At 36.9% G+C, this 15,077-nt stretch overlaps 1 protein-coding gene across 1 annotated transcript; it reads right to left on the minus strand.

The window, feature by feature from the left end:
- Positions 1 to 2,510: 2,510 nt before the first annotated feature.
- On the minus strand, positions 2,511 to 14,016 carry LOC121967596 (pentatricopeptide repeat-containing protein At5g46580, chloroplastic-like). Its single transcript, XM_042517919.1, has 2 exons — positions 11,799 to 14,016; positions 2,511 to 2,883 (listed from the first exon to the last, which is right to left on the minus strand). Exons 1-2 carry the CDS (start codon positions 13,910 to 13,912, stop codon positions 2,862 to 2,864), a joined length of 2,136 nt encoding a protein of 711 aa, XP_042373853.1. The 5' UTR covers positions 13,913 to 14,016; the 3' UTR covers positions 2,511 to 2,861.
- Positions 14,017 to 15,077: the final 1,061 nt, after the last annotated feature.

The following is a 15,077-nucleotide window of genomic DNA, read 5'->3' on the forward strand; positions in this document are numbered from 1 at the left end:
CTATTTAAATGGGTATCCCAAACAAGCTCCGCTTAACCCCGCCGATTCATCCCCTCAAAACGAGTCATACGAACTCCATTTAATTTCTGATTTTTTTTTAAAAATTCTTGAAAAATCCAATAAGATTTTTTTTTCGTCCAATAACATTTATTATTTAAATTTTGCGGTATCTTGCACTGTGCACTCGCAAAAATGAGCTTAAGTGATTATCCTAATCGCTTATGCTATGGTAATTGATTAGCCTAACCGATAACCAAATCCTAACTTCCAAAACTAAGTCTAGGGTTCCCTTACCCAACATCTGGTCAACCGTGACTTGTTGGAACTCTTCTTTGCCTAGTATTTACTTAACCTTGACTTGCTATGACTTCTTCACCAAGTGTCCGGTCAATCCTTTGACCTACTTGGACTTTTCTCCTTGTGCCAAGTGTCCGGTCAAACCTTTGACCCACTTGGACTTCCACGCACAGGTGCCCCGTCAACCATTGACCCACCTAGACTTTCATCTGCCTGGCTTCACTCACCAGGACTTCCATACTGCCTAGCTTCACTCACCAGGACTTCCATACTGCCTAGCTTCACTCACTAGGGCTTTTCACCTGGTTTCACTCAGCAAGAATTTTCATCACCTAGCTTCACTCACTAGGATTTATATCTACTTAGCTTCACTCACTAGGATTTACATCTGCCTTGCTTCACTCACTAAAGAATTTCCAATTATCTGGCTTCACTCACCAGGACTTTCTAGTCAAGTATCCGGTCAACCTTGACCTACTCAACTTTTCTTCTTCTGCCAATCTTTCCGTTGGTCTTGTCTTTGCCTAACCTCCAGTTTGAACTTCCCAGTCAAGTATCTGGTGAACCTTGACCTACTTGACTCTTCTCATATCAAACTGGTGAACCTTAACCAATCTATCCAAACGGACAATTGCACTTGCAATCTCCATATCTTGTCAAACATCAAAACTCAAATATCAAGACTCAAGTTTGAGTCAACTCAAGCTTAGTTAAACTGATCAATCGTGACCTAGGAAAATTGTACCAACATTAGTATTTTATGCAAAAAAAAAATAAACGTAATAATTCTTTATATTGAAATGAATTTTGTAATAATTGATATGTTGAATTCTAACGTATTAGTACATCACGTGGAAATCTTTTAGGTTTCATTTCATTAGTTTTACAAAAGTTACTCCATTATTTCATTATAAATGGATGCAACCATAAATAAAAAATTATAGTTTTAATTGGTTTAATATGATTTTCTAAAAATAAACCGGAATCCATACTACCGCTAGTTAAATCGGAATTCACACTACCGCTAGTTAAAGAAAATCTAAATAATTATGTTTGAAAATGGTCAAGTTCATATTCTATTGGGTGCTTCATTTCTACATATCATTTCAACAACCCATAGTTGCCGCCAATTTGGAATTTGTAGGAAGCATTACAGTACTTACATTTTGCACACAATTCTCCCGACGGAAGAGTGATCTTCTCAAAATGTTTAGTGAAAATAGAAGATTTTAGATGAGGAAGTTCTTGAACCTTAGAAGTAATTGCATTAGTACTTTCTTGTGTTTTGAGTATCATAATTGGAAAGTGTTCGGTCTCATCAGCAGTAGATTGAATGTTGGAGTCCTCATGCAGATTCATTATTTCCTTTCCCCTCCGAGATCAAGATGATGAACCTCCATGATCTTCTTCCATTATAGTTGAAAATTGGAACCAAAATACGTAAAAAATGAAGACTTGGAGTCGAAAACGCGTAGAAAATGTGAAATTGAAAATGAGAATAGAGAAGATATGTATGAAAATGATGAAATAAACTTTTTATTTATTGAGTTTGAATAGTAACTAACACTAAATCATAATAATCATTGATAAAAAAACGGTCAAATGATCTTAATTATTGAAAAAATACCCAAAAAAAATACACCCACCCCCCTCAACGGCTATAAACCATCAGTTCTAATGACTAGGAACCACTGATCCAACGGTCTAAAAAAAAAAAAGAAAAAAACCGACAGGTCAAGCCAATGGCTCGTTGATTTTGGGACCCAAGTCAAGGAGTAACTGACCCGCTGACCTAATTACTGGTCTAGGTCGGGCATGACCCAGGGTCAAGTCTACCGTTGAGTGATATAGCAAAGCATTCTTAGAGGGGAAAAAATTCAATAAGGGGGTTGAGGCGCCTTAACGATGTCCTATGGAGCTAACGAGTCATTGGACGAGCAAGTCCATTATGAGTTTGATAGAGTGGGAGTTGGTAGAGCCTAGTGGCTGATACAAAACAGGGGAGACGGAGAGAAAATTGTGAATTACAGTGAAATGCTGCCTTGAGAATAAAGGGAGAATCCATATAAATTATACATATAAATCGATAAAATGTCATATTAAATTGATCTACAAAGTCAACGTCATCAAATGTGCCTCTAGAACCGGTGTCGGAATCTCTAATCAGGTTCTATTATTATTGTAGCAAGATTTATTACTAAACACAAGCTGCAAGATCAACAATCAAGTAGGTTTATTCCACAATTGGCTGTAATGTCATGGTTAAAGATACAGATTTCAATTGGTTATAAATACACTCTTCCTTTTTCAACCTCAAACGAAACTGGAGCACCTATAACAAACATAACCTTCTGCACTCTGTAAGGCATTAAAAGCCCATGATATCTAATTCTCCATAATTTTTCAATTAGCCAAATGTGCATTGGATCGATTGCCTTTTGTGTGGCCATCCACAGGTTATATCTTCTCTCCAGTTCTATTTTTTTGGTGTGAATAGGAATGAGGCATTTACATCGTGTGAATATGTCATTGTCTCATACCAACTTATGCTCCAGAATCTTGCACTAAAAACCTCCACCTTCAGCCCTGCCATGTAAACTCAAACATTACGACTGCTACATCATTTAAACAGGAAAAAAGGGATGATGAAATATTGCAAATGAAAGAAAGATGGTATCAAATCTTAATGGATCAAGATGGTACCAGATCCATAAAGTATCAAAGATGTATCAAATCTTACACAACAATCACATAAGACTCAAGAATCTCCTCTCTATTTCAATTCACTTTTTATCCAATAAATGATATTTCTGGCTATATTTTCTTGTTGAATAATGGATCCAAAATATGTAAAACTTTTCCTCATAATGATTTCATATTCATCCCTCTAGACTTTTTGATAAACTCTTTTCTTATTCCTTAAACTACATCTAGTTTTGGATATACTTAACTCGAAGATACAGCTCCAGTTTCTTAAAGGAACCGACCAAAACCTCCAGGTGGATCAAGTCTATCCATTCCTCAAACTTAAACTATTAACAATCAACAGTTGCTTAGAATAGTGGTAAGTGAGCCAAATTTGGAGGGTTTCTGGCCAAAGATCGAAACTTTGAATCTGTATAATGATCATATTCGGAGGTGTTTAGTTCCCATCCTAAACGGGGAATACAACTCATGGTCAAAACCCAATCGCTTAGACTATTAACAAGTCTGGCAACAACGTGCAACTCTCCCATTTGTTGCTGCCTAATTGCCCAAACTCATCCTGAATCTTACTATTAATTATCTACCATGGTTAGGTGTCAAATTGCTAAAGATAGTGGTCAATTTTACCTATATAGAGACATAGATGTTACTTTGTAATAATCTGCCACAATGTCAGTGGCTCTCACAATAATAACTTTGTTATCATATATATTTTTCATCATGCAAATTATTAGATATTCTTTCTTCACTTAAGTCCACCATAGTAGTTATCGAGAGACTATATTATAAAGTTACTCTAAAACAATAAAAAAGTAAAACTGATCCTTTGAAGAAAATAAGAGCTTGGGTTTAAAAAAGCTAAACCCGGAAACTAGCATGCTGTTATTCCAAAGATGGTTAAAGGAGACAAATAAAGTATGACAAACATAGTTTGTGTTAAGAAATTTCCAAAAATAGCAAAGTTACACTACAAAAATAAATAGCTTTACCGACGGAACAGAATTTATCTTGTCGGTAAATGTGAAGTTTATCGACGAAAATAATTATTTCCACCGATCAAAAAAATTTAGACCAATTTTCCTATATGTAGTTTTCAAACCTCCTGACGAGACTTTATTTCCATCGGTAAAATCGGAAATGGATTCCCGACGGAAATAAATTTTCATTGGCGATTCCTGACGGAAATGGATTTTCGTCGGTAAAATCACCTAAAATTAGAGCACGTCGATTCTTTTTCTTACACGTGCTCCTTTGATATTCTCCTCCCGGGTACTTTCGCTCCCTCTCCCTCTTTCCTTTTTCTAGCCGCAGGCCTCCCTCTTCCTCTTCCCATTTTCCGGCCGCTAGCAAGCGGTGGGTGATGGGCTGATGGCTGTGTCGGCCGCTAGCACGCAGCGGCCGCTAGCCCGCCACCTGTGCCGATTGCCAACATACGGCTAACAGCTGTGCCAGCCCTAGCCGTTGCCCACCACTTGTTAGCAGCGTGACCGGCGGCCGACCACCACTTGTTGGCTGTGGCTGGCGGCTAGCTGCGTGCCCGACTGTTAACTCGCGGCCGGGAGCTTGTACAAACCTCAAGCTTTTGATAAATTTTTAACTAATTTAAGTTAAAATTTTGCTGTGATTGTTTCTATTTAATTTTAGCTGATTTTTGTTTTATTTTGTAATATATTACATTTGCTGCTCTTTTCTTATTAGACTACTCTCTTATGGTATAATTTCTTAAACAATACATATATGCTATATTAAATAATTGACATCTTGATGGTGATTTGTAGGTTAATAGCACATATATGTTTTATAGTGATTATTATGCTTTATGATGATTGTTATGCTGGTGTAAATTTATGCTTTAAATAATTGACATCTTGATTTTAATAATACGAGTATTAAACATTTTAAGAGATTGAGTTACATCTCGGCATATTAACCAATTTGGTGATGTACATGCTTGTGTAAGAAATGTAACTAAATGCAAGCACCCTAGGACAAGTGTTCTATTGAAATTTCAAATAGACAAGAATATTTAGTATCAACGGAAAGAACTAAAGTTTCCTTAATTCCTATTTTATGTTTGATTGTTTTATTTAAACTTAAATAAAATTTTACAAATTTAATAGTGTTTCAAATTGTATTCTCATTAGGTAACAATGTTAACAAAGCTTGGATGTACAATCGATTAGAAAATGAATTTATTAGAGATGACTTTATTACTGAAGTTGAAGAGTTTATGAACTTTATTAAGAATCATTCAGAATGTATAAATGGTGTCGAGTTAGGTGTCCGTGTAATCATTTGAAATGTAGAAATAGAATTTTCCGTAATGAGGATACTGTGAAAGTACATATATATGTAGAAATGATTTTGTGTCAAATTACTACAATTGGTACTGTCACGAAGAACCTTATTTGTGTGAACCAATTGGGTCTTCTAGTGGTTCATTGTCTAACAACTTTTACTGCGCCTGAATCATCAACTAACGATATTGTAATGTAATCAATTGTTCACGATGAAATGAATGTTGCAGTTGATTATTCTAATATAGATGAAATGACAACACCTAAATATCAGCAACTATATGAAATGTTAAAAGCCGGTGAAAGAGAAGTGCGGGAAGGCATTCTCTCTAGTCATCGTCAACTATCAGCTACTGCAAGGTTATTGAATATAAAAGTATAACATCATTTTTCAGAGAGATGTTACGATGACATATATCAATTGTTGTCAAAGTTGCTTCCTGCTGACAACATAATGACTTATAGTTTTTACAGTACAAAGAAATTGGTTAAAGGTTTAGGTTTGCAGAAGAATGATTGTTGTATAAACAATTACATGATATTTTGGAACGAAGATAGCGATTTGAGTGAATGCAAAATCTATACCCACCTTCGTTATAGCACGGTACTCACATACCAGGGAAGAAGTAGAAAAAAATTAAATGATGTATTATTTTCCGTTAACTACTAAACTTCAACATTTGTATGCATCTGCTGCTACAGCTTACCACATGATGTGACATCATAAGCATGAGCATGAAGGAGGTATAATGTGTTATCCTTGTGATTCCCCTACATGAAAACATCTTGATGCTACATTTCCCTCTTTTATAATGGAATCATATAATATGAAATTAAGACTTTCCGCAGATGGATTTCAGTCATTTGATCAGTTGGGGCAACAATATTCATCTTGGCCCCTTATATTAACACCGTACAATTTACCGTCATGGATGTGCATGAAAAATGAATTTATGTTCCTTACTTTATTCCTAGTCCAACTAATCCAAAATAGAAAATAGATGTTTTCTTGCAACTTCTTATTGCCGAATTGAATGAATTATGGATGGAGGGTCGGTGACTTATGATGTTACAAGTAAAACTAATTTTAGATTGCATGTTGCATTATTATAGATGATCAGTGATTTTTCAACATATTTAATGTTGTCAAGATGGAGCACGGTTGGTAAATTAGCATGTCCACACTGCATGACAGCGTCTGATGCATTTTTATTACCTTGGAAGATATCTTGGTTTGATAATCACCATAAATTTTTACTAGTTGATCACTCTTTCAGGCAAAATAAGAAAAATTTTCTAAAAAATATTATAGTTAGAAAGCCTCCTCCAATCCATGCTTCAGGTGAACAAATCATTGCCCCACGGGCTTAGCTGAGTTAGTAAGTGGCAGGTTGATTGCCACATAAGGTCTTGAGATCGAATCTAGGGGCTGGCGGGGCGTAAATCCCTGTAACCCGTGTAAACTCACCCACCTGCCACTTGCCTTCTCAATCACCGTGATTTACCTCCTCTGTGTTGATCCTGGGATGGGCAGGCCGAGGCGCTGGGGCGAGCGTATTCACCTTTTTGCCACAGGTGAACAAATCATTGAGCAAATAAACAGTTATGGATTTCTACCAATATATCAATCTAGTTCCGATGAGATAAATAAATATACTGTTAGGATGTGCAAGTATGGTTGAAAGAAAAGGAGTATTTTTTGGGAGCTCCTGCATTGAAAGTATCTACTTATTTGACATAATTTAGATGTCATACATATTAAGAAAAATTTCTTTGATAATATCTTTAACACTGTGATAAACGTGCCTGCAAGAACTAAAGACACTACAAAATCACATGAGGAATTAAAAGAACTAGTCAACAAACTAGAATTGTATTAGAATGAAACAAACAACAGATTTCCAAAGGCTTATTATACATTGGACAAAGATAATAAGCGGTTAAAAGAAATCAAATTTCCAAATGGGTATGCCTCAAATATGGCTTGATGCATGGATATAAACAGGTTAAAGATGTTTGGAATGAAAAGTCATGACTATCATGCAAAGACTTATTCCAGTAGCTTTCAATGACTTACTTTCTCAAAATATTTGGCAAGCACTTACAGAATTGAGTCTATTTTTTAGAGATTTGACAGCTAGGTGTATTATGATGGATGATATGCTTCGGCTAGAAACAAACATTCCTCTCATATTATATAGGCTAGATCACATATTTCCACCCAGTTTCTTTGATTCAATGAAACATTTACCCGTACATTTACCATACGAGGCACAAATAGCAGGTCCTGTGCAGTACAAATGGTTGTATCCATTCGAACGATTTTTGAATAAATTAAAGAATAATGTTCGTAACAAAGGAAGAGTTGAGGGGTCAGTATGTAATGTTTATCTGGTTGAAGAAGCATCTTCTTTCTGCTCCTATTATTTTGCTGATAATGTGCAAACAAGACATCGCAAGTGTCCTAGAAATTCTGGTGATGCTCCTCAGTCCCATCGATGCTTTCTATTTCCAAGTTTCCTGATAAGCCAATGAGTGTATCGCCTTCTAGATGGTTAACCCAAGAAGAATACCATGCTACAAGAACATATATACTCTTAAACTATGAAGAGGTCAAACCATACATAAAGTAAGTTGACTTCTCTAATCAAACATTTATCCTTCATTTAATTATTTTACTTGATATCCCACTTTTTATATAATTACCTTCTTTTCCAGCTTGTACAAACAACAACTATATCTATAAAATCCATCAATTGGTGCAAGTGAAGTAGCCGCAAAGTTAGAGACCGAATTTGTATTATGGTTTCAAATATATGTAAGTTAGAGAATTTGTAAAATTTTTTAGTTCATGTCTATTAAGAAGTGTCCTCATTGATATCATAACTATTTTTATAGGTGAAAGACGGTAAAATATCAAATGTGTTAGATGATAGGATAATGAATATTGCATCAGGATCCCTTCATAAAATAAAAGTGTACTCTGGTTATTATGTTAATGGCCTCAAATTTCACATGGCATAACGAGATTCACGAAGATTAACCTATAATTATGGCGTTTGCGTTAAAGGATCTATAGACAATAATAACTTTGAGTTTGATTACTATGGTAGACTTGACGAAATCATAGAGATTGAATATCCTGTATTACCTATAAAGAGGTGTGTGTTGTTCAAATGTTTATGATATGATCCAACCCCAAGAATAGGTAATACATCCAAATTATAATTTAGTTGAGGTTAATGCAAACAAAAAAGTCAATAAGTTTGAACCGTTCATTTTCGAGGTATAAGCAGGTCAAGTTTTCTATCTTGAATACCCTACGAAGAGAAGAATATCTAGTGAATGGTTGTATGTTTGTTGAATCAAGCCTCGCTCAACCATAGAGATGCCGAACACAATCACTGCCCAAAACCATGATGCATTTTAGAATGACAAAGTGGAGAGACATTCAGTTGATTCACAACTCCAATCCACTTCTCAATTACTTGTAGATGTTAATGTCACTTATGAAAAGGTAGATGATGGAGAAATGTCCTATGGTGAGGATTTTGTTGAACTAACAGTCTAGCGATGAGAACTTAGAAACGGTCAATGTCGATTAGTCAGATGTTAATGATGATTAAATATTAGCATTATTGTTCATCAAGTAAGTTATGCTTCCATATTATTTTATATTTATATTATCATGACAATAAACTTTATAATGTTGTATTGTAATGTAATTTTGCAGACATTATTATAACTAAGCAGTAGACAATAACGCTCTATGGCTACAAGGTTTACAAGTTGTTGGGGACTTGTAAATATTTTTTATTATTAGTAATTCAAGTTCATATATCACTTCCCTTATAATATTTATCATACCTTAATATTTTTTCTTATAGATTTATCCCTGATGGTCACAGAGTTGCCACATATATCACGGACAAATTCAAGGAACAAGTCTGCCTTTCTGATACTACATGGAGGCATGTAGACCAGGAGACCAAGTTGTTTTATTATAATGAATTTGTTGTAAGTATATTTAATATAATTTGTATTTTATAATATAGTTATCATTTAATATACTAAAGGTTTAATTCAACTTATAATTGCAAAAAAGATATAGATGGGAAGAAGGTCAAGAGCAACAATTTAAAGATACTTGGAATAGTTATTGTTCCAAACTTTACAGATACCTTTATTATATGAGAAAGGAGGACAGCAGACAACGTATGTGCCAGCCAAAATATAGAGTTCATGGACGACCACCTGGACTACAGAAAGGTATCAAGCAAATGCAGAAAAGGCTAGAGCAAATAGAAATACAAAGCCAGGTGGCCCGAGCATCGGAACGACTCAGCATACGTCAAGTTCCAGACCTACTGTTGAGCATACCATGGATCTGGTGAATTTAATTTAATGTAAATAAGCATATTTTGTATTTATTACCAAATTTTAATAATTTTGTCTCAAATTATTTGTGTATACAGGAATGTGAACTAGCTTGCCAACCTACTTGTATAGAGATCTTTCTTAAGACCCATAAAAGAAGGATGTCACATTTGTTGATACTTGATCGAAAGTCATACACATAAGATTATTTACTTTATTACATTTAATTGTTTCTATCTTGATTAACTTTAGTAATTATTATCATATTGAATAATATTCATATTATATTTTTCCAAACAGGATCAAATGACAGATAAAGTGGCTTAGGCATTCAGCCACCAGCAGATAGGGGAGAGTCATAGCCTCTATCGACCGAGACGCTTAATGAAATTTATTATGATGTTGTAACGGACAAAAAACTCCACCCTCTACAGCCTTATCTCCCAGGCCAAAGTCGCATTTGATCGTTTGAAGACTCTCGGGGGTCGTGATGGTTCCTCTTCCTCCTCTTCTTCTTCTTCTGAGATACAGTCTTTAAGAGAGGAAAATCAAGAACTGCACACTCAAATTGCCTCAATGGATAAGAAGATAAAATGCTGAGATGCAGAGGAGAGCTGAGGAGGATCAAAGGCGAGCCGATGAGGAGCAGAAGCGACGTGAGGATCATGTTGCTCTAATGGCTCATATGCGATAGTTCACCTCTTCCACCAATTTCATTTCATTTTGATTCACAGGACTCATGATGATTAGTTTTTTCTGAAGTTTGTTCAACTAAAACTCAATTTTTTTTATCACGCATAAATCATGCAAAATATATTTATTCTATTTTTATAATCTAATATGTTAATTTCTAAATATTGTATTACTATATGTTTTAGGAGTCCAGGCCTTTTGAGTCATTATTTGCTCATTTCTTCCTAGCATCAAAATTGGTTATACATATATGCAACATTTTTATTTATACATAAATATGATATAAATTTAACGTATTTGACTTTAGAATTTTCTATTACTATTTTATATATGGATGCACCATTTAGATTATGGATATGGATGGATAGTTTAGTTTTTTCTATTAGTTTGTTTGTATGGATATTCTATTACTGTTTGTATGGAATATGTTTAGTTTTTTGTCTGAGATTTTGTTTGTATGTTCTATTAAATGATTGTGATTGTTTCTATTATGGATTGTGGAATGTTTTTGTATTGTAAAAATTGTTTGTATGTGTGGAATGTGATTGTATAGATGTATGGATGAATGTGAAATGTGATTGTGTGGATTGTGAATGTCATCATTTGTGATGATTTTATTTATCTATAAAAATTGTAAACAGGGTCTAACCTAATTCAAGGTGGCTGCTTGTATTTTTTTTTTAATTCCGACGAAATCGAGATTCCGTTGGTAAATACCGAAACGATTTTTCGAAATCTCAATTCCGTCGGTATCCTCTAACAGGATTTACTACGGAATCTTTTATTTCGTCAATGTTTACCGACGGAATCAAGGATTCCGTCGGTAAACCCTTTTAGGGGATACCGACGGTATATATTTTTCCGTCAGTGATATTTGGCTACAGAAATCAGAATTCTGTCGGTAAAATATTTCCCGACAAATTAATTTTCGTTGTAATTCCATCACTGAACACCTACAACGACGGAATGCTGACGGAAATTTCCGTCGATAAAGCTATATATTTTTGTAATGTTAAGTGTTTTTTATCAAAGACTTCTGACCCAAGAGAATTCCCAACTGCTTAAAAACAAAAACTTAAACATTATTTGCATGTTCAGATTTTCCTGCATTTTGGATGCAAATGAATAAGCTACGTTACTATCTTGTTAATAAGGGCTGATCTCATAATGAATTATAATTGTATGCCCTAGCAAGAAACTATAAACTGTCAGGATATTTCTTGGAAACCTAAGATTATCTTGATGAGTTTTCACATTGTGTACCTCTATCTGGTATCAAATATGTCGTATGAACTATAATATCATGGATCCATGGTCATAAACTAAAACAAATTCTCCACCAAATAACATGGAAATTTTACAAGAAAGTAATGGTTCCAATTGTATTGAACAGCTTATTCACTAACAATTGACAAAAGAGCAGAGAACCTGGATGGCAACCATAATATCAGATCATCTTTTGAAGCAACGAAATTGCCACTATTATTCCCTTGCCGAAATGGTGCAGCCAATTTCTTCAAGTATGTGTAAAATGAGCTGGCCAATCCTTGAGAAAACTTGTGAGTTCCTGAACCAGCTTGGATAGAAAAGGACTGAGGCAGAATTTCCTCCTGCTCTACTGAGTTCAATAAATTTTTCATCCACTCTTCAAAAGCAGTTTTAGCAGCGCCAATCGATAAAGATCTCAGGTCCAACAACCATTCATCTGGTTTCCTTACATGCAGACCCTGATACAATCCGAAAACAGTTCCGAGATATAGAAGCTCATTGGACCTCTGTGATGGAAAGCCCTGATTCATACATATATCGATCAAGCAATTGCAAAAAGGTCTGCGCACTTCAACAGCAGACTCATTCATGATTCTGCGGAACTCGGTTTTGATCTCATCAATGGTACATTGTTCATCACTAAGCATCTTCACCAATCCAACTAACCTAGGATTGGCCTTGTCCAAGCAAGCAAGCAACATGTCAAACTCCCCCTCTTTGCACAATGCCACAACAGAAAGCAAGCAACCACAAAGCCGGTCGTCCGGTTGTATGCCCCTATCCATTGCCGTCTCAAATACCTTGACAGCTTCTGCAATCCTTCCAGCTTTCCCCAAGCATGGTATCAAACACGTGTAGGTCATGACATTTGGCTGGACTCCCTTGTGCAGCATTTCATCAAACATTTGCAAGGCCTTGTCAGGCTTTCCCCCATTCGCATAAATATTAACCATGCCAGTGTAGCTCCAACTGTCCGGTCGAATGTAGCGTTCAGGCCGCTGCATATCCTCAAACAGCTTCTCTGCTTCCTCCTCCAACCCAAGATCGGCGCACATACTGAGTAACGTGTTGTAGAGAATGAAGTCCATGGGCCATCTGTTGGCCATCATCAGCTCCCACAGTCCCAGTGCGTCCTTGCTCCACCGTGCCTTGCCATATATCTTGATCAGTGAGGTGAGCGTCTTCCCGTTCGGCGACAGGCCTTCTGCGACCATTTCCTCGAACAAGCTCCTCGCGAGGCCAGGTCTTCGAGCCTTGCCGGTCGCCTCAATCAAGGTGTTGTAAAGGACGACGTTGGCCTTCACACCGAGGTCCTTCATCTCCTTAAGCACGTAGTTGATGCCGTCGTAATCGCCGGCCTCGCCGAACATTTTACCGAGCACTGCGAAGGCGACGACGTCAGGGCGCCAGCCGCTAGCGCGGGCGCGATCGTAGAGGGCGAGGACCTCCTCTCGGCGACCGAGCTCGGCGTAAACGTCGAGGACAACAGAGTAGGTGACCTCGTCGGGCACGACGCCGGTGCGGTACATGCGCTCGAACCAGCTGATTGCTTCGTCGAAGCGGCGGCAGCGCTTGGCAGCGGAGATGATGGTGGAGTAGGTGATGTTGTCGAGGGGGACTTCGGCGTCGATCATCTGCTGCGCGAGTTCCTCCACGGGAGTCCACCGGCGGGCGGCGCGGAGGGATTTGAAGACGACATTGTAGAAGATGGTGTTGAGGGGGAAGTCGGGGAGGGAACGAAGGAAGTGGAGGAACTGAAGGGAGTGGAGCCAGGAGGGGCGGAGGGAGTGGAGGAGACTGAGCGCGTCGTCACGGGAGGGAGAACTGCCCGGAGGGAAGGCGGCAGCGAGGGCAGATGGGAGGTCAGAGGAGCAGCGGAGCGAGCGAGCGAGGTTAGAGAGGGAGGGATCGAAGGGTGTGTTGGGAGACGGCGCGAGGCGGGGTTGGCGGCGGAGCGATAGAACGGATAGGCGGGGCTTCGAAGGATTGACCCATATTGGTTTGGAGGGCAGCGGAGGAGGAGGGGATGGGTCGGAGTTGAGCAAGGTAAGGGAGAGGCGGTGTAGTTGGTCGGAGAGAGAAGAAGGGCTTTGAGACGGTGGTGGTTGACTTGAAGGGCTCTGTGATGGTGGCGGTTGAGTTGAAGGGAATTTAGATGAGGAGGTGGAAGGGAGGCAGTGGCTGGTGGTGGTGGAAGAGGAAGGAAGTTTGAGTGGGGAGAGAGACGGAAGGGGAAGGGAGAAGGTGGAAGATGCGGAGTAGATGGATACCATGGTTTAGTAGGACAGAGGAAGAAGATGAACTGTAAGAAGGGAGAGGAAGCAGAAGGACAGGGTAGAGGAGGGGGAGTCACCGCTTATCTTCTTTTCTTCCATTTTTTTTAATATTTGTACATATAAAAAACAATTTCAAGCGAAAATATCTAAATAATTAGATTTAGATGGTGTTTGGTTCTTACAAAATATTTTATTATAAATTAAACATAAAAATAAGAAAATTATCTTAAAATTCTGTCTTAATTGGCTCCTTCCGAAAACTTTTGCTCCAAAAGTCTGACAAAAATATCAAATATGTGAAGTCTGCAAGGACAAATTTTGATCACGGATCTCATTCTAATTTGATATATTATTAATTTTGACTTGATAAAAACTTGGGTTTAAAAGAATTAAGGGTTTAGGAATTCAATAATGGTGATTATGAAAAGTATCTATGGAGATGGGTTGAAATTAAAGAGTAGCTTTTTCACATGGATAACAATTTAGTGATGGTCATAAAGATTAATGTGGTAAAAGATGATTTATTCATCATTAGCATCCTATGGATAAGATAAATCATGAATAATTATTAATCATTAATGCAGTGACCAAGGTATGGGGGAAGGTATGTTTGGACGCGTCAAGTTTCGACCCCATGACCTAATGTAGCAACACCCTATACCTTAACTACCGTATTGCCCCGAGTGGTACATGAATTTCATTCATGAAAAACTTTTGCACCTGTTATTGGATTTCCCCTTGTACTGATTGTGTTAGCGTTAACCCTAAGAGTTAATCATGAGATAATTGATATGAGACTTTTGTATTATATTTTAATAATAAGTAATATTTTATATTTATTATATTATTTTATATATGTGTAAATTTGAATAAATATAATAACGCTCTAGAGCGATAGATTCTGTTCTATAGTATATCAATTATTTGAATTGATTGTGAAAGACTATAGATATATAAAACGTTATTCTCTATTATTCCTAATTAAATATTAATATACAATGACAATATTAATATATTGAGACTAGCATAAAGATTAACTGATATTGATACGCATGTGAGAGGGGGTGAATATCGTGATTTTTAAAAACTTGTTTTCTCGTTTTTAAAATCGCAAGTACGAATGCAGTGGAAAGTAAATAAGAAATCAAAAACAAAAACCACA

This window comes from Zingiber officinale, chromosome 3B, assembly GCF_018446385.1.
Source record: "Zingiber officinale cultivar Zhangliang chromosome 3B, Zo_v1.1, whole genome shotgun sequence".
Taxonomy (NCBI): domain Eukaryota; kingdom Viridiplantae; phylum Streptophyta; class Magnoliopsida; order Zingiberales; family Zingiberaceae; genus Zingiber; species Zingiber officinale.